This window comes from Larus michahellis, chromosome 5 (genome assembly GCF_964199755.1).
Source record: "Larus michahellis chromosome 5, bLarMic1.1, whole genome shotgun sequence".
Taxonomy (NCBI): Eukaryota; Metazoa; Chordata; class Aves; order Charadriiformes; family Laridae; genus Larus; species Larus michahellis.
The window spans coordinates 81,009,206-81,029,013 of record NC_133900.1 but is presented as its reverse complement, the minus strand read 5'-3'; the positions used below and the strand labels follow the sequence as shown (position 1 = coordinate 81,029,013).

The following is a 19,808-nucleotide window of genomic DNA, read 5'->3' as shown; positions in this document are numbered from 1 at the left end:
ACTTGAGGCAGAGGTGGGAAGAAAATCTTCCTGTGAAATCTGCTGGATTTTTCATTCTCTGAGCTGTTAGAGCTGAGTTTGGACTGTGAATCCTTCTGTTACCACAAGTGCTGGTAAACCTGCGTTGCTGAGGTGTTACTGTTGGTCTTAAGGTGTTGGTTGCCATATGTCAGGCAACTTGGGGTGCCTGTTAGTTTTTTAGGTGTTTTTTTTAGTTAATTAATCATTATTTTTCTCAACAGAAACAGATTATTTTAAAAGCAAATCTAAGCTAACAAGATTTGTGACTTGATTCTGCTAAATGCAAGTTCATAAGACTGAAAGAAAAAAGGTGTTTGATCAGCTGTTTTAAAGGAGGCAACTTAAGATCTGGTCCATTATCAGCCACTAAATAAATTCACAGTTTTCTGAAGGACCATCAAGAATCACAGAATAGTTCAGGTTGGAAGGAATGCCTGGAAGGCATCTGGTCCACCCTGTTGCTCAGAGTGGGTCTGACTTGGTAGGCTTGCTCAGAGCTTTCTCCTGTCAAGTTTTGAGTATCTCCAAGGATGGAGGTGCCACAGCCTCTCAGCACCCCCCCATTCTGGTATTTGACCAGCCTCATAATTAAAATAGTTTTGCCTTGTAAGTGATGGGAATTTCTTGTGTTGCAACCTCGCCTCGTCCTGTGCATCTGCAAGAAGTGTCTGCCTCTCTCTTCTCTGTACACTCTTGTTTGGTAGTTGGAGACAGCATTAAGGTCTCCCTTGAACTGTATTTTCTTAAGCCTGAGCTAACCCAACCAACATCATTCCAGTGCGTTTAAACATTCCTGTTTATTCAAATGTTAGATTCTCACCTGTTACTGAAAATTTGTTTTTAAACAAAGTTGAAACCTTGTTTTTGAACAAGGTTTGTTTCTTGCTCTGTGCTTTTCTCAGACTGTTCATGGTTTTGTATGCAATACCTGGATGAACATGGAAAATTTATCAGAAAATCCAATATACCGTGCATCTTCCTTTGCCTTTCAGTAATTACGTTTGTGCAGCAGCCAAATCGCCATTGCTAGTGGTGGTATTCACTTCCTACCTTTTAAATTCTTTTTGATCACTTGTCTTACTTGAACTAAGGCTAAACATCAATGTTACTCTTCTTTTTTCTTTTTTTAAATGAAAAGATAGTGCCTTTTCAATGTCAAACGTACCAACCATAGAGGACGTTCTCAGTGAAGTATATTCTTGCAAGCTGGAATGTTTGTATCTTGGTATTTAAGAGGCAGCATTTCATTGAGACTGTAATAGTCTGCCTTGTTCTTAACATGAGTGTCTGATTGAAACATAAGAGGATCAGTTTCTGCATTGTGGAATTGTGTAGATTGGATCACAGTGTGGTGATGTGGAGCAAGCTACTTGCAACTATGGATTCCTTCTGAAGGCCTTTTTTCTTTTGTTCCCTCTGCTGTAAAGAAGTCCTGAACTGAGGCGAGTAGGGAGGCAAAAGTAAGATTTCAGCGATATCAGCATTTATAATTTTCTTATCTCAGGTTGTATTTAAACTAGTTTTGAAAGGAGTAATTTGGCTAGCGCTTCATGAGAGCGCTTACTGATGCTTTAGACTGTAAAAAACACTTCTGCGAACTGTACAAATGAGAACTGTTGATGCTGAAGTTAGGGGCTTGAGGTTACTGACCTCTATGCAGGTATGACTCAATTTAGCAGAAGGTTCAGTCTTGTAGGATACCCAAGCTAGCCTGAGTGTTGAGGAAAATGCAGTTATGTTGCACATAAAGCTTCAGTCAGGATTGTGGCCTTGTGTCTAGGAGCTCTTTCTCCACAGAAAGAGCTGAGCGACTTTGCTTGATAGGGCTTTCTGAATCCCTTCCCCCTCCCCAAATGTATTTGGGATGTTTAATGTCTCTGTGAGTCTGTCTCTTCTCTTTTTAAATTGGAGTGGTTATGAATCATCCGATTTCCTGTTGCAAATAAAGCAGAAAAATCCTCAAGTAATTGTGTGACTAGCATTAACGCAGCTTTGCATGGAGGAAGCACAACAACATTAGCAGTCAGAGGTGATGTACTGGAGCCTTATAAATATTGTTAAATGTTCTTCCAAACAGCAAGAATGCTTTCTGCAGCTGTTTAGGTGAGTATGGCTTAAGCTTTTACCAGGGTTGTGTTCAGGTAAAAGAGGTCCGTGAAAGTCTGTGGTGGCTTCCTAATCAGATAATACTCTGTTCTTACCCCTCCTTAACTATAGTTTTGATAGTAAGAGGGTCTGCAAATGGTGGCAAATGTGCTGAAATCTTGCTGCTTTTCCCACTGATAGTGTTGTTGGGGGTGGGGGTGAGGCGGCGGGGGGAGAAAACAGCTGGAAGACCTCAGCCATGGTCTCAGAGTAGCGACTGGAAGAAGTCTAGGGAGTGTTGCTGTGTTCACCTGAAAGCTGGAACAAATTAACTGTGGGTGGAAGGTGGGCACGCAAGGCCTGGAAAATATCTGTGGCAATGCTGTGTCTTAGGTGTGAGAGAGTCTGAACAGCTTTATTTTGCTTTTAGGGTAGTGCTTTAACTCCTTCATCTGTGTCCCATTAGATGTGCTTTATACTACTCTACGTACATGTGTCTGCAGTAGAAGGAAAATACATTACACCAAAATATACCGAGTATTAGCCTGCAAATTGGCTGAAATAATGGCATTCCACCTTTAAAAACATTATAGAGTGTTTTTTATTTAAATCCCCTCTTACAGTTTCTACTGCTTTCTCATTCTCTATTTGGTGAAGGTTGGAGGGGTTGGTACGTTTCTGAAATGTTGTCTCCTCACTGAGGAGAGTGAACTCCCGTCAAGGGGAGCGAAGTAAGCTGAATGGCAGTGGGGTCCGTTTCTATTGTTGATTTGAATTACGCTCCTTTCTATGTAAGAACAGAATGAATCACTGCTTTTTGTCTACACCCTGAAAAATTGGAGACCTTATAGCAGCCTTCCAGTCCCTAAAGGGTCTCCAGGAAAGCTGGGGAGGGACTTTTGATCAGGGAGTGGAGCCTTAGGACGAGGGGGATTGGTTTTAAACTGAAAAAGGGGAGATTTAGATTAGATATTAGGAAGAAGTTCTTTCCTGTGAGGGTGGTGAGGCAGTGGAACAGGTTGCCCAGAGCAGCTGTGGCTGCCCCATCCCTGGAGGTGTTCAAGACCAGGCTGGATGGGGCTTTGAGCAACCTGGTCTGGTGGGAGGTGTCTAGGGGGGTTGGAATTAGATGATCTTTAAGGTCCCTTCTAACCCGAACCATTCCAAGGTTCTCCGTCTGCCCACCTGTTTGGACACTCTAATAGCTAATACTCCAATATAAACAAATATTCGTATAGTACAGCAGCTTAAAATACAGTGGCTGGAAGTGTCTTTGAAGGAAGAAGCACAAAAGAACGTGAACCAAAATTACTGTAGGAGATCTAAGAGCTTTGCTTTTATTTTAAAAGTGGATTATGAGGCTAAATGAAGTCCATCATGACAGTAGGCTGTAAAGATGTTATATTTGCTATTGACCTATTTCCTGGAGATCTTACAAAGTGTGAAAATACTGAATAGAAGAGTTCCAGTTGTGTTATTAAATGCATGTCCTATTCTTAGTGCATTGAATTGCAAATGAATACAGTTCCCTTCTACCAAAAAAACCCAACCTTAAGATAATTTGGCAAGTTCTACAGTGTACAATCCACAACAATGGGTGTTAATGTGTGTTTAATGAACAAAGTATAATAACCTCATAGACAATTGACAGTCATCTGTTTTAACCATATGGGGTGACAATATTTGTATAAAGTCCAAATCATATAGTACTGTCACCTTGAATTCTAGTTTTATTTCTTCTGTCATTTTTGGTTTATTCCTTCCTCTTATGATGAATGTTCTCTTTGAATTTCAGAGTAATTGGTCTGGAAGCTCCCATGATTCAGTCCAATCAAGGAGAGTGGTCATTTCTCACACCATGGATAAAGCACTGAAAGAAGGTGAGTCTTGGACAAAGGATCATTAGACTGAATATCTCGTGTCCGCTTAGCAAACCATGACTGCACAATATTCCAGGATTTTAGAATATGACCCTGGTTTCTTCCTTGATATAAAATAGAAGTGCAAGGTCTCGGTCTTCCCAACAGGTCTACTGTATTAAGTGATGTGATGTTGTTTTTGCAATTGCCTTGTCATTTTAGTGGTTGTTTTTTACAGAAATATATTAAAATAGAGTCCTTAATACTTGTGCAGAAAACAAAATGGTAACGTTTAAAAGTTTCTGGATTGGGATTTCCTGAGCTGATAAAATCCTTTAGACTCTTGCAAATATTCTTCCTATTTCATGCAATTCTTTCCATGAAAAATGAATCTAAAATCAGGATTTGTATTGCTGGCTGATGCAGTCTATGAAATCTGTGGATCACTAGTGCAGTCACTGGGCTTTGGATTGTAAAATGCTAACTATGGTCATTGGATTTAAAAGATCTTCTTTATAATACTTTAAAATAAGGAATAACTACTACCTCTGAATGCATTTTTTTTCAACTGACATCTGGTAATACAATACATTTTGGATAACTGTCTTGGAATCTGAAATGAAGCCTTGACATCATCAGCACAGGATTGGAGGTAGTGGGGTTATTTGGAGACAGATAACAGGTATTGTGGAATACGGGAGGAAAGATAGTTGTGTTACACTTCCCTCCTGTTACTTGCACATGGGATTAATTAATGTGTCTGTTTAAAACAAATAAAAAAATATTGGGAGCTGTCTTCATTTAAGGTATTTATCCAGCAGATCATTCAGTTGGGTGCATGAATCCATCCTTACTCGATAATGTTGAAAGTTACCAATATGATTCATTTCTCAGAGTTGAGGACCTTCTGTTGTGACAGCTTACTTGCCTTTTTGCTGTTTCTTTTCAGAGTAGCTCGCTCTGAATTTTGGAGAGCAAATTTGTCAGATTTGGTTGTATTTCTTCCAGGCTTAAGTGACGAAGCCAGCTTCTCCTCTGTTATGCGGTTTGACAAGGATGAGACTGTACTTTTCACTCAAGAAAACATTTTGGTTTTGGAAGGTATCTGAGTCAACTTAAGTTTGAGATACTGAGTGAATCCCAAAAGAAACATTTTACTTTAACTTTATTAGAGTAAAACGATCAGTCTGTCTGCAAATAAACAGGACACATTCCTTGCCCTGTGACAGTTCTGAAATTTGTAGTTGTCTTGACACTATGAATGCATTTTTTATAAGTTCATGGTTAAATAAAATTTTATTACTAATGATATAAAAAATACTGTCTGTATTTCTGTTTCCAGTCTTAGACTGATAAGGACTAAAGTATTTGTGAATCCGAGGAACTTTTGCCAACTTCTTGCTGCAACAAGATCTAACATGCTGTTCAACAAAATGCTTTAAAAAGCCTCATTCACTTAGGAGACTTTCAGTTCTCCCGAGGTTTTCATCTTGGAGACCAGTTCACAATCCTATCCCACTTGAGGTTTTGAGTAGGTGTTCTCAAATTAACACGGTCAATGGGCTTTTGCAGTGTTTTTTTATTCAGATTTTACATCTCTTTACGTTACCTTAGAGATCCAAGGATAATATTTTCGGATAATATCATCAAAGTTTGGAAATGCTATTGCTGGTTATGAAGAGACAGTCCTTTGGTTAATTCTGACTTCACCTCTTTTTCATCATCTGTGTAATTAAGTTTGCCCAGGGTTTACATTAGTTGCTCACTATCTTGCACCCCTCAAGAATTGCCTGTTGACTGTTACTCAGTCATGCCATGCTTTTGCTGGTGTTAGAGCCAGTCTGTGTGGACTTTTCTCTCTGGGTTTAGAGTGGCTCTCCTGAGGTTCTGTGGTGTGTCTCGCTTGACAAGCTGTCACTTGCTTTACTGCCTTTTTCCTGTTATTGTAGTTGGGAGGATAGATATCAGTGATCATCCTTAGCTTTAATTGAAGGGGTTATGCATATTTCCATTTCAACCATCAGTCTTATTTCAATAAACTTGAAAACACTATGGTGCCTAGATAGTTTTTCAGTGATGGTCAGTGGCTGATAATAGTTGCCCGTGTCTTGGATAGCTTCTCATCTTGCCAAAGCCAGTGTAACAGAGTTGTTGGTAATTATCTTTCTACAATGTTAGTCACTAAGCACCACCAAGAAGGAACTTCTGTTTATGTTGGTTTACAGCTCAGTTCTAAACTTCTTTCCGATCTCCCGCTGATGACAGAGCAGTATAAAAACCTGGTGCTTCAGAAGTGCTGTTTCATTCTTAATTATAGCATGTTTGCATAAGCTGCAGATACAAGATAATGGACAGTTGTGAATTAGCCCTGCTACTGTGTAGTGTGTTTTATGGAATCGCAGATCTCAAAATTGGACCAAGTGTAATCATAGAATCATTTAGGTTGGAAAAGACCCTTGGGATCATCGAGTCCAACCATCAACTCCACTCTACAAAGTTCTCCCTTACACCATATCCCTTAACACCACATCTAAACGAGTCTTAAACACATCCAGGGATGGGGACTCCACCACCTCCCTGGGCAGCCTATTCCAGTGTCTGGCCACTCTTTTCTGGGAAGAATTTTTTCCTAATGTCCAGCCTAAACCTCCCCTGCTGCAGCTTGAACCCATTCCCTCTTGTTCTATTGCTAATTACCTGTGAGAAGAGACCAGCACTAACCTCTCTACAATGTCCTTTCAAGTAGTTGTAGAGAGCGATGAGGTCTCCCCTCAGCCTTCTCTTCCTTAAACTAAACAGTCCCAGATCCTTCAATCGCTCCTCATCAGATTTATTCTCGGGGCCCTTCACCAGCTTCGTTGCCCTCCTCTGCACTCGCTCCAGCACCTCGACATCTCTCTCGTATTGAGGTGCCCAGAACTGGACACAATACTCCAGGTGTGGCCTCACCAGTGCTGAGTACAGGGGGACAATCACCTCCCTCCTTCTGCTGGTCACACTATTTCTAATACAAGCCTGGATGCCATTGGCCCTCTTGGCCACCTGGGCACACTGCTGGCTCATGTTCAGCCGCTTGTCAATTAGAACCCCCAGGTCCTTTTCTGCCGGGCAGCTCTCCAGCCACACTGCCCCAAGCCTGTAGCGATGCATGGGGTTGTTGTGGCCCAGGTGCAGGACCCGGCACTTGGCCTTGTTGAAGCTCATTCCATTAGCATTGGCCCATCGGTCCAATCTATCCAAGTCTCTCTGTAGAGCCTCCCTATCCTCATGCAGATCAACACCCCCACTTAGCTTTGTGTCATCTGCAAACTTGCTGATGATACACTCTATGTCCTTATCAAGGTCATCAATAAAGATGTTAAACAGAAATGGTCCCAACACTGAGCCCTGAGGGACACCACTTGTGACCGGCCACCAGCTGGATTTAACTCCATTGACCACCGCTCTTTGGGACCGCCCATCCAGCCAGTGCTTGATCCAGCAGATCGTATGCTCATCCAGGCCATGAGCCGCCAGTTTTTCCATGAGAATTCTATGGGGGACGGTGTCAAATGCTTTTCGAAAGTCTAGGTAGATAATGTCCACAGCCTTTCCCTCATCCAATAATCGGGTCACCTTGTCATAGAAGGAGATCAGGTTTGTCAGGCAGGACCTGCCTTTCATAAGCCCATGCTGACTAGGCCTGATCCCCTGCTTGTCCATTATATGACTTGTAATGGCACTCGAGATGATCTGCTCCATGACCTTCCCTGCTACCGAGGTCAGAATGACAGGTCTATAGTTTTCTGGATCCTCCTTTCTGCCTTTTTTGTAGATGGGTGCTACGTTTGCTACCCTCCAGTCCATTGGGACTTCCCCAGTTAGCCATGACAAGAAGATTCTTCCTTGTTGAATATGGCAGAAAGAGAAGGCCTTTTAGTTTTAAACCCCTGAGTCCCTTTGTCAGCCAGTAGTACTTGACTGACTAACACTGAAACGTGGGTGTTTTTCAGAATTTCTTGTGCTTTTTCTTGATAGATTGATTTGATTCTTGTTTGCCCTTCATTATCTTATGCAAAGAAAAGATGACCCACTTTCACAAATACTTTTAGCCTTTTAACACTTCCTGTTGCTTATCTGGTAACTTCTTGTTTTCAGCCCATATCATATCGTAGTTTGGAACATGTCTCTTAAGAGAGATTGTGCTCAGTCGGACTCGTGCTGCTGTTGCGCGATGTACTGTTTGGACTGAGGGCTGGGCTGTAGCTGTCAGTAGATTTATCTGCCGTGTGTGTAACCAGTCTCCCAGGAACTGAATTTCATCTTCTATTTTTATTGCCCCGTATCCTGTGGTCTTTTTGTTGTTCTTCACAGTCAGTCTTTGTCTCCACTGCTTTAGTAGTGCCAGGAAAATTGGTCTCCATACTATCTCCATATTACTTACCTGCTTTACTCGATCATTTATGAGTAAGTAAAACAGCATGGGCCGTAGCACAAATCCCAGCAGAACTCCACTGGTGAAATTCTTCTGCTGTGAAAATTGGCTATTTATTTGTATCCTGTGTTTCTTAGCTCTTAAAATATTTCATGCCATAGAGCTATATCTTCTTTCATAGTGTCTTATCTTCCTTCAGCCCTGTGTTGAGGTGACCTTGTTGGAAATAGTTTGGGAATTTAATTAGATTGTGCCTGTGGATCAGATCTTACCTGTCTGTGTTCTTGTTGGACCCCTTAGAAGAACTCTGTTAGGGACGTAAGGCAGGACTTCACGGTACAAAAGGAGTTTTTTCCCCAATATGTCTTATTTCCTCACTTAAGATCCACACATTGACATTTAGAAAAAAATCTTGCAGTAGCTTCTGCCACTCTCTATTTGAAAAGCTGTATTTTTTTTTCACAGTTCTCAAAAAATGAGTTGTTTGCGTCCAAAATATGAGCAAGACTTAATTTGAATTCATGTTCTCTCTGCTACTCAGATTCAAACACTTGGAGCTAACAACTCTTGGCAGAGGGTACATGGGCAAAACTATTTGAACAGAAATTTGTCTGATTTTTTTTAAAAAAAGCATTTCCTAGATCTTTTTAATACATTTTTTTCCTCTATTGTTTATATATTTGGAAATTTTTATGTCTTTTCTGCACATTCATAATAATTATTAAAGAAGCAAATGTCAAGAGAAGTTTAATAAAAACAAACCAAACAATGTGGAATGGGAGACTGTTGGTGTATGACCCCTTTTGCATGGGAGCTATCCATCTCTGCACAATGATAACATCTAGTCTATTAAACATGTAGATTTCGTAGAGTTTGAATAATGTAAAATTCAAGTAAACCAAGAAATGCTAGTGTTTTTCCAAGCATAAGCTTTAACAAGAGAACTGAAATCTATAAATCACTATTGCTAGTCATGGGGGCAGGGTCAGCCTTTAACACCATGGTCTACGTAAAGATTTAGTGGGCATGAGAAACTTAATAAATAAAGATAATGTTAAGTATAAAACCTCATCATCCTTACTTGTATAGCTAAAACATAATAAAATCTAAAATACAATAAGTGATTAATGGCCTTTAGCTCTTCAAGTTTAAAAACTAATGTCTTAGAAATGATAGAGTTTCATACTCAGAGTATTTATTAGTAATTTTTAGGGACTTCAAGATAGGGCTCTAATATTTTAGTTTGATTTTTGAGGGTGAAGATAAGGTTGGGGTTTGTTTTTTTTGTTTGGGGTGGGGTTTTTTTGTTGTTGTTGTTACTGAATTGGCTTTTAGCAGGGGGGAAAAAACAGTAGCTGTGACAAACACCTAAGCGTTTAACGTTTACTTATATAGAACAGTTCTTTGCCAGGTACTGAATGGTGGCATAGTCTGTCATCTCTTTCCATTAAATTTTTATTGAAAGTATTTTTCTTCAAGTATAGCTTATGATAACTGTATCATGCATGTTAAATCTAGTGTTGTAGTAGCGCAGCATTATAATAATGCTTCTTGGCTGTTTAATTGTGGTTTCCTGATGCAGGACCTCAATACAATTCATAATAATGTTGCATTTCTATTTTACAGATTGGGATGCTTGCTGTTGTAGAATAACTCAAGCCAGTGTTGTAGCTGTATCTTCCCTTTTGTTGACCATCTAGTCACAGGAGAGTTTTTTGGATTTGACCATAACTTAATGTAATGGTTCTGGTCTCTCCAGTGCTTTCAGGAAAGGATATTTACTTCTTGTTTGAAACTTGGAGTCTGTGTCTGCATTTGCAGACAGGGAGAATATTTCTGGTCTGTTTTTTAATGGTGCTTTGAGAAAATGGGTAGGCATTTAGTCCTTGCTATTCAGATTTCTATGTTACTTTTCATAAAGTTGGGTAATGAATCTTAGTAACGTAAAAATTATCTAATGTGAAGTTCTGCAAATTGCAGATTCAAAGCCAGTGTGACCCACTGGCTCTTGTGGTGCCACTGAACCTCTGAATCAATGAATGTGGAAGAAGAAAGGATAGCAGATACTATAGACCTGCATGGGGTTAGGAATGAAGGAAGGGTCTGGAGGGATGCACTCACTAACCTCCGGACAAGCTTCTGGCTCTCTACTCCCGACACTCTTTGAAAAGAGTAATTGAAGAGGCTCAACTTCACGTTCATGTGGGAATTACTTTTAAACAGGTTATAACAACTGGGCACTTGGATCTGCTAAACTAATTTAGAAAACCCAGTAGAACTTTCTGCAGTTTTGCACCAGACTCATTGCTGTCACTGCGTCTGATTGGATCAGAAGAAATCTCTTTCGTGTTTGTAGTGGCTGAGTTAGTGGTAGTAAGGTATTGTCCTGAAAGTGTGTTCTGCTTTTCTTTTATTCCTTTCTTGTTTTCTGACCTGTTATTTTCAATGATTTAGAGAACATGCTGTGTAAAAATAATGAGTAGATACATGAGCAGATTTCTCCTCTGAAGGAAGAAAGCTACGCTCTATAAAAATCTTACATTTGTTTTCTGTGTTTCTTTAGAGTGCTGAAAGTGGCACCAGCTGCATCAGTAGGCATGAAACTAAAGCAGCAACAGCACATCATGGCCAGGATGACACATACGGATGAGGCAGTGTCTTACCCCAGCACAGACTGCTGTTAGTGTCTGTGGCTGGGGTCCTTTTTAAATTTTTTTCTTTTTTTTTTTTTTTAAACCAAGTCCTAAAAGCTGTCTCATTGCTCATTTGGGCATACATTCTGGGCTCTAAAGTACGCCGAATTTTGTAGAGAACAGAATGGTTAAACTGTTGTGATGCAGGAAAGGCAACAAGGCTCAGAAGTGACAAGGAAACTATAGAAAGCATGAAAAGGAAGAGAGTAATAAAAGGGAGGTGCAGGAAAATATGGTTCAAAGTCGGGTAGCCCATTTAAGGTGTTGAAAGTGTGTAACTGGCAGAGAGAAACTGAAGTGTTTCAAACTTGTATGGCTTAATTTTTGGTGATGATTGGTGGCCTTTTGTCTTTGGTTTGATATTACCACTAAAATTCCTTCGTGTTAATACACCTAGATGAAGAACTGTACCATCACCTTGCTGTGTCTGAGCAGTAGTCTTCCCACCGTAATAGATCTTGCTTCAGGTGTTTGAGCTGAGAGTATAGTGAAGTTGCAAGAGTTGTACTCTCATAATACTTTACTAATTAGCACTGTTACATGTTTGAATGTTGTGCTTTACCGGAGCATAGAGACTTAACATTGGATGTGACAGTGATTATGGAGTGAACTAGGAACTGAGCTCATTTTGGAGAGGAGTTGCCTAAAAATACAGTTATAAATTAAAGGTCGGTGGGAATAGATACGTGTTCTGAAAGACAATATCGTCTAAGGGCTTGAGATACAAATTTTGCTCTTGTACTGTTGTTTTGTGGAGTGTTGTCCAATAGATATCTGTAGGAGCCACCACTCCATACTATGACTTGGCTTCTTAGGCAAAAGATGCTGAAGAAATACACTACTTTGCACTCTCGTAAAGGGTGGAGAGGGTGCCTGTAGGAAAATCTGAAAAAGTCATTATCTGCCAGTAATGATGATAACAAATACCACAATGCAGTGTGTTTTGAATGTGCTTGAGAAATTATGGGTCTCTTGCAGAGTAGGTGAAAAGGAAGAATCTGCTGTGATCAGCTTTCCACAGCATTTCAGGTATCTCAACAGAGGAGAGTAACCATGCAATAAGGAAAAGGTGGTTGCAGAAGGGCACGGGGACCACTGTGGGAAAATAGGTACTTAAAATGTGTATTGTGATGGGAGACTTGAGATAAGTAATAAACTTGAGTTTTTAAAATGCTGTTCGTGTGTGCTCCCTGAACAACACCTGCTGCCTCCTAGACCTCCAGGGACATCTGCTCTAGTGAAACATCAGTAAAACTGGTGGCACACAAATGTTGTCAGAATGGTAGAAGATTGTGTTGCCATGGGACTTGCAATTACAGTAATCTTGGTTATTGCTTGTAGGTACGGTTTGGAATGCCTCGTCATTTTTGAAGTTCATGCTGTCTTGCTAATCTACTTGTTCTCTCTTATCTCTAGCTTTTCTGATCCTATAATGTACTTTCTGTGGTATACAGTATTGTATATGTCTTTCAAAATCAAAAAATTTTACTACCTCCCATTTTAACTATGATTTTGGAGTGGAGACTGTTAAATTCCTGTGTAAAGAAGGCTGCTTTCAGTCTGCAACAGCCTAGACACAGTCAGATTCATATAGTTTGTATAACGAAATCCACTGTTGAGAGACAGGTATTAGTTTGAGGTTTGTGTATAGCTAGTAACCTGACGAACTGAGCAAATCCACTTACAGGCTTTGCTTTGCAAAGTGACCTCCAGTAACCTGTTAGGTGAAGACTTCTGTAAGTTGGCCAACCTTAGTTTCTTTGGCAAGAATTTAAATCCCAAAGAAGAAGATACGAAACCTATCACCCATCTAGTTTTTGAGCAGAAGGGTGGAGGACTGCATTTTTCGTATCTTGGTGTGCCTTCCCCTTTTGCAGTTTTAGCTATTTATTGTTTTGTTTCTCCTTTCAGTGTTTGACTACAGCTACAGAGATTACATCCTGTCCTGGTATGGACAACTCAGCAGAGATGAAGGGCAGCTGTACCAGCTGCTATCTGAAGACTTCTGGGAGGTTGCCAAGCAGCTGCGACAGAGGCTGAGTCACATTGATGTAGTTAAAGTTGTCTGCAATGATGTAGTGAAAGCTTTACTCTCGCACTTCTGTGACCTTAAAGGAGCCAACGCCAGGTAAAAAAGCAAAACTCTGCATTTCATTGGAATTTTTTGCTTCTCTCTTTGCTTTCAGATGTGCTATATCAAGTAATGAAGAGTGTAACGCTTTTGTAGGGAACTGATAAAGAAAACAGCTCAACCTTAATACCAGTTTTAGAGATCAAGCAGGCTTCTGGGCATCTGTAAGACCCGTGGAAGGAAACACTTGTCCTCCTTTTTCTCAGATTTTGGATTCACTGCTGTTTCTGTTTCATCTTTGAATCCTTTGCTCACAGCAGGAGGTGGGCTGTGTGAGCAGTTCCTGCACGTAGTGTGAACCTGCAAAGAAAAGGAGAGGTGCTGTCAGAGCAGTCACCAGACAAGAAGACAGTTATTTGCACCTTTCCCAAAATAGCACCAGGGTTAATTCCATTCAGTTTCCCATTTCTTCTAGCCCCGGGAGGCAAAGTCTTGTGGTTTCTGTAAGTGGCCTGTCACGCAGTAACAAGATTTTGCTACTGGAAAAATTGTTGGCTGCATTTTCTTTCTCTGTTTAGGTTATCTCGCTAATTCCATGAGTCTTGCTAGAAAGGAAATTCTCTTTGTCCACTTAAAAAGGTCAGCTGTCCACTAAATACTAGAGTTGCACCCAAATTGTAATTGCAAATAGGAACTCTTAGCCTTAGCAGTTCCCACGTCTGAATGCACAATTTATGTAATTGTGCGTGGAATTTGCGCTTATATCTGCGCTTACCTGCATGTCAGTTATCCTCATCGAAACGTGTTTTGGTCATTCAGATTTAGACTATATGTTTTATACTACAAAGTTGTTTTGCCTAGAGTTAGATCCACATATTTTTAACACCCCTTCAGAGAAAAAAAAGTTCAACTGCTTTCTGTCTGTCGCATTCCACTCTCAGGAAAGAGGGGGGATAAGTGACTTCAGATGCGTGAATTCCCAACGGCACGGACTAAGGTGGGATAAATCTCAAGGTCCATATACAAACGTTTATTAGCTTCCCAAAATGGTTAGTATAGGTCCTAACAAGTTCACAGTAATGGGTTAGGTATATAACAAATTATGGGAAATGGTGAGGTATGCATTGTGTTACTCTACAACAGGGATAGGACAACTTATGGCAAGCGGTACTTAAGGTCCTACTTAAGGTTGATACTTAACAACGCTAACTGTTACTTAACAATTCTAAGAGAAAAGAGAAACCGAGGGATAGAGAAAGGAAAAGACAGAGAAGGAGACAGAGATAAAGAGATCACCGGTCCTGGTTCCAGACTCTTTTTCAGGGAATCTTCCCAGGCATAATCTTCTTTCTTGGGAAGAATCTTCCCAGGCATAATCTTCTTTCTTGGGAAGAATCTTCCCAGGCATAATCTTCTTTCTTGGGAAGAATCTTCCCAGGCACAGTCGTCGTCTTTTGTTTCTTCTTTGTTCCCCTTTAGGGGCACTTATTTTCCCCTTTTCTGTTTGCTGCATTAGCATGGTCCGCTCCCCTTGCTGAGGACAGCCTTGTCTCAGGTTTCTCCCTTCTCCCAGGTGACGTGTACCATGATTTGGGTGGAGAGACGAGTGCCATAGTCATACATGTTTAGCATGATCTCTGTAATCTTCATTAGCATATGCAGGGTGTGCGCTTTCATATGCATTTTGTGGATAATGAAGCAAAGGTCACTCATGGGACACAATGGCCTTGAGAACTGAGGACTAGCAAGCTCACCACATGAGTGGCAGAACTATCCTGTTTTCACAAGACAGTTGTCCCACGCTTTCAGGCGCCAGAAGTGTTAGCCTTATCAGTTCTTTGAAGGCCAGGCCTGCATTATTTATTTCCTTGTGACTGTTGGAGGCATTCCGTTGAAGGCTTGGAGGGCCTTCTGCTGCTTGTCAGGGAATTTACAGTCGTTTCTTACACTGTCGGTGACCAGTCTGTACATTGCCATTCGCGCTTCTTTCTGCTGTGGAGCAGAAGATACGGTTAATGTATCTGTGGTAGATGCCAGCTTTATGTAAGCTAACGTGTGGGAGATGAAGAAGAAACTAAAGGGTGGTTACGTTCAAGAAAAGAAATCAAGGTATTTGCACATTGCAGTGGATCTTGTATTGGATTCCTTCTTTCGGCTCTGGAATGTGGTAGAAATCTCTTGGTCAGGTAGAGATCCTAAGTGTGCTCCCTCATTTTTAAGCATTATGCTTGCCCTTGCCTTTCATCTCAGTAAAACACTTGCTTTTGGGAAGAGTTTGATTTGAACAGTTAAAGGATGAGGATGTTTTGTATTTTTTTTTTTTAAAGTGTCAATGTTTTCCTCTTTGAAGTTGGACACATAGAATCTACTATTGCAGAATTATTAATTATTATTAATGCTGATTCTTGATGAGGTTCCTTATCTACTGAGAATTATGACCACTTCCTCTAGGTCTTTGTTGGATTCTTATTTCTGCTATATAGGGCTAAAATAAATTCTCTGAGGTATTTTCCAATTAACATTTTCAGTTTGGAATGGTAAATGCACCTTAGTCGATGTTGGATAAGGCAGGCTGCGTTAACATGGTAATGAAAAAAATCCTATCAAGAATTAATGTGATAGCAGGTTAAAAATAAGCAACAAACCCCACGGCTGTAACTGCAGGTTTTTTATGGGTTGAAACTGTACCCATTGACTGTTTCTCACATCCTGCAAGGCTGTGAATTCACAAGCTTTTAAGGTATCTAACAGCAGATCAGCGGCGTGATGCTGCATGACACAAAATGTGAAGCACTAGTATGTCCTCACGCTGCTCATCCAAACTTGCTCAAAAAGTCCTGGAGACTTTATGGAAACTGCACAGCACTCACCTTTTCTTGGCAGATGGAGAGAGGGCTTCAATGCCATGTATGTACTATGGCAAAACCAGCAGAAACGTGACATTGTGTTCATACGCTACAGATGGAATTTGTACTGCCGGGTGATCTGAGCATGCATGTAATAAATGCGGAAGCACAGCCAAACACTCTGATACTGTTTTCCCTTTAAGGGAACTTGTGGTTTTAAGAATAATTTGAGTTTTGTACTAAATTGCCTGCTGCTGTGGAGTTTACTGTGCTAGAATCTGCTGACGTTTTAAGCTGTAGACTGAGAACTACAAAGTATGTCACTTCTAGCTTGAAAGATAGAGTTTCTTGGAAAGCCTTCAATTCATTTCTGTATTGCCACAGTTCAAGCACAGAAAATTCTTCTTCCTAAGGTAGGGAGCAGAGAGATCTTCCTGGTATGCCTTTGCTTTCTGTCAGCCTTTTAAAGATGAGAGTAAATTTAAATTGGCCTTCACATGTTTCCCTCTGTGTCTCTGATAATGAATCCAGTTAGTTTTGGATGGTCAATATAGTGGAACAGAGACTGTAATTAGAGCAAGGTATCTTTCCTGTTGTGATGCCTGTTGGAGCACCACATCTTGTTTCTGCTGATGCGTTTCTACTGCAGTGTGACAGGAAAGGGCATTTTGTCTGTTATCTGGTGGCTTACGAAGGTTTAAATACCTCTTGTACCATCTCTGGAGGGGCTGCTACCTACGCCACTCTGTCTCTGTTTTCCGATATGACAACAGATAAATCCACTGAAGTGATGGAAGGAAACTGTCTGTGCCCAGGAGGAGAGAGATGTCTGTCTGTGAAGTTCATGTGTTTTGTCAGCAGGTGCACGTCAGCCACAGAAATCCCTTTACTTTTCTGCTTTCACTATCTTCAACCTGTGATATCCGATAGATCAGGATGTCTGAGAGGATGAAAGTAGGCCGCGACCTTTCAGAATGAGGAAGGGTGCTACAGTCCTTCCCTTTGCTCCTGCTTTCCCTCTGGCTTGTCTTAATCATCGCGAGGCTCCGCTTAGCCATAAACAGCTCAAGGTAAATGGCCAGCAGAGGCCAACAAATAAGTAAAAATGCTTCCGTGATGAGGGAGAGCATGAGAAGAGGAGAGGCCGCTTCCACCTGGCCAGTTAGAGGGAGAAGCCTGGCAGCATTAGGTCTGTTCTAATGGCAACTGTCTTTCCTGTGCCTGCCAGACACTTCTACAGAGTGAAATAAGGGCAGAGACACTCCACTGGCCAGAACTGCCTGGGGTGACAGAGCCATGCAAGCTGTAGGCAACACAACTCCAAAGTTTTTCATCTTACACGTGTTGCCGGGGTGTACCTTGAGATCCAGTTGGGGCTCCAAAAGATCCCGTCACTTTTCAGTTACAAAATTTGTGGCAATTCAAAATATTTTAGATAGGAAACAGTTCCATTCCTAATGTTAGCTAAGCATAGAAATGGAATATGATACTTCCTGTGTCTAGTGTTAGCTAGTTTATGGGTTTGAGATATGGAAGAAAAATCAGCCTTGGATTTATTGGCAGAAGACACTGCTCTTTTCCCCTGTGCCATACAGAATCAGGAGCACATGTATAACAGGATTAGCCAGGTGTATCCTGTAGGGTAGAGAGGGTAGCATTTGGCCATTCTTGTTTTACAGCAGCTTTTATCCCTTCGTTCCTTTCTATCTTGTTCAAGTGTCTTTCCTTGGCTACTTTAAGCAGAACAAAAGCAAGCGCAATACTGGCAATGCCATTTTACGTGATCAAGGATGGGCTGTGAGCTGAGTGAAGTGGTGTATAATGCTGGAAACGTTCACATTGGTACGTGGATGCAGCATTGTCTATGGTCACACTATACTTTCCGGGGGCTAGAATTACCTGATCCCAGGAATGTAGTCTTTCTCTGGTAACATGGTATGTTTGTTGAAAGCAAGAGGCAGCTATTCCTCTGGATGAAATGCACAGTCAGTATCAGAAGGATTTAACAAGTGAAAACAAATAGTAAGCGTCTGTCTGTGAAGCTGTCCACATGAAAGGAAGAGGAGGTTCCCTTATGCTTACTGTGGACTAAGAATAACCACATCAGGTATTAGTACTGAACTATTAACATTTGAAAAATAACAGCCTGTGCTGGTGGTCTCTAAACTGCAGTGTAAGCAAAGATGTGCCTGCGTGACGTAAGTAGGCAAATGAGATTTGAAGGGAGTTAATCCTTGCCTCTTCTTGAACCTCCTGACAGGGAGCACTTTCTGAACAAATCTCAGTAAGAAGAGGTCACAGTGACACTGATTTTTTTATTATTATTTTTTTTTCTCCTACATCTTTTGGTTTGGAGCGTTCTCTGTTTGTCTTTAACCTACAGCTGGGGCACCTTGATCCTAAAGGCAGAGGAAGAATTGGTTTCAGCAAATACGCATATGTGGTGTTCCAGGCTGCTTCTGGCAAGTTGAGTGCTACTCACGACATCTGATGGGATGCTCAGAAGTGTGTTTGTGTGTGTGTGTGCCTGGGCTTGCGGCACAAGTCATGACTTAGCAAAATGGATGCCTGGGGGCTGCAGGCTACTCCCAGTGCTGCTTCAGAACCCATATTTAAGGGCTCAAAGCTCTTGGAAAGTGTGGGGAAGCTGCTGTTTGAGTGATCAGTATGACAAGCAATTTATGGATTAACGTTTGTATTGTTTCTGTTTTGTTAATATTCCTTCTGTTTTCTATATATTACTGACAGGGTAAGGAGAGAAGTCAACCCAGTTCTTAATTTTCTTGGCCCAAGTGAATACCTTTGCAGATACAGGATATATAACTGTTGTATTTTTTGTGATTATAATATGTAATGTGACAAGATATGGTTGCCCAGGGAAGCTGTGGATGCTCCATCCCTGGAAGTGTTCAAGACCAGGCTGAATGAGGCTTTGAGCAGCCTGGTCTAGTGGGAGGTGTCCCTTCCTGTGGGCGGGGGGGGTGGAACTGGATGATCTTTAAGGTCCCTTCCAACCCGAACCATTCTATGATTCTAAGATACTCAGTAGAAATAAAAGGTGCTGCCACCACAAACTATTCAAGAGCAGATTGATGCAAAGGGGATTTAAGCACTTGAGATTTAACTTGGTTAATCCTATAGATGCATCGAAGTTGTCAGGATAGCTACTAAACACCTCCCACAGTTCTTGTTTTTCTTTTATAATTCCATTTGCCACCCACAAACCAGGAATACCACGAACTGCTTATCGTACTCAGCCTCTGGAAAGGAGTATCAAGAAGACTGGTATGGAATTGTAGAGATTGGTTACAATGGGAGCAGCTGTATGGAAGTGCTGAGAACCAAAGAGTCGTGAAAAGCCAAGGTCTGAGCACGTTATTGGAGTTAACTCATGGGTAGCAGCAGGTCTAAAGCTCGGCATTGCCTTCAAGCATCAGTGTGGGAAGTTTGAGTTTCCTGTTAATGATTGAGTATGACCTAGACACCACAATAAGCATTAGAACCTCCTGGTGCTGATATGATCATACCACAGCGTGTAAGCCATTCATACATTCCTTGTGTCTGTTATCAACATGACATGTCATATGCTTTTTCCTGAAAGAGGTAACTGACAGGTATAAATGGTATGGTTATCTTCATAGTAAATATTAGGTAAAGGGGATTTATAAAACTTGCTGATGTATCTTGATAAAAATGGCAGCTGTGGAAATTTTGGTGTTGGCTTTGTCCTTATTTTTTGTTGTGCTTTTTTTGAATTTGGTGTGATTTTGTTTTTAGAGGGTTGGTTTTTTTAGTAGGTACTTTTTTCAGGTGTGTTTA

The 19,808-nt window shown here is 41.0% G+C and overlaps 1 protein-coding gene across 1 annotated transcript in view; it reads left to right on the top strand.

Annotated features, from left to right (window-relative positions):
- SNX25 (sorting nexin 25) overlaps positions 1-19,808 on the top strand; it is a 90,895-nt gene that overhangs the window by 10,668 nt on the left and 60,419 nt on the right. The window contains exons 2-3 of the mRNA XM_074588303.1: positions 3,902-3,986; positions 12,984-13,200. Of these exons, the coding sequence (XP_074444404.1) occupies positions 3,902-3,986; positions 12,984-13,200 (302 nt within the window). The remainder of the gene's footprint in view (positions 1-3,901; positions 3,987-12,983; positions 13,201-19,808) is intronic.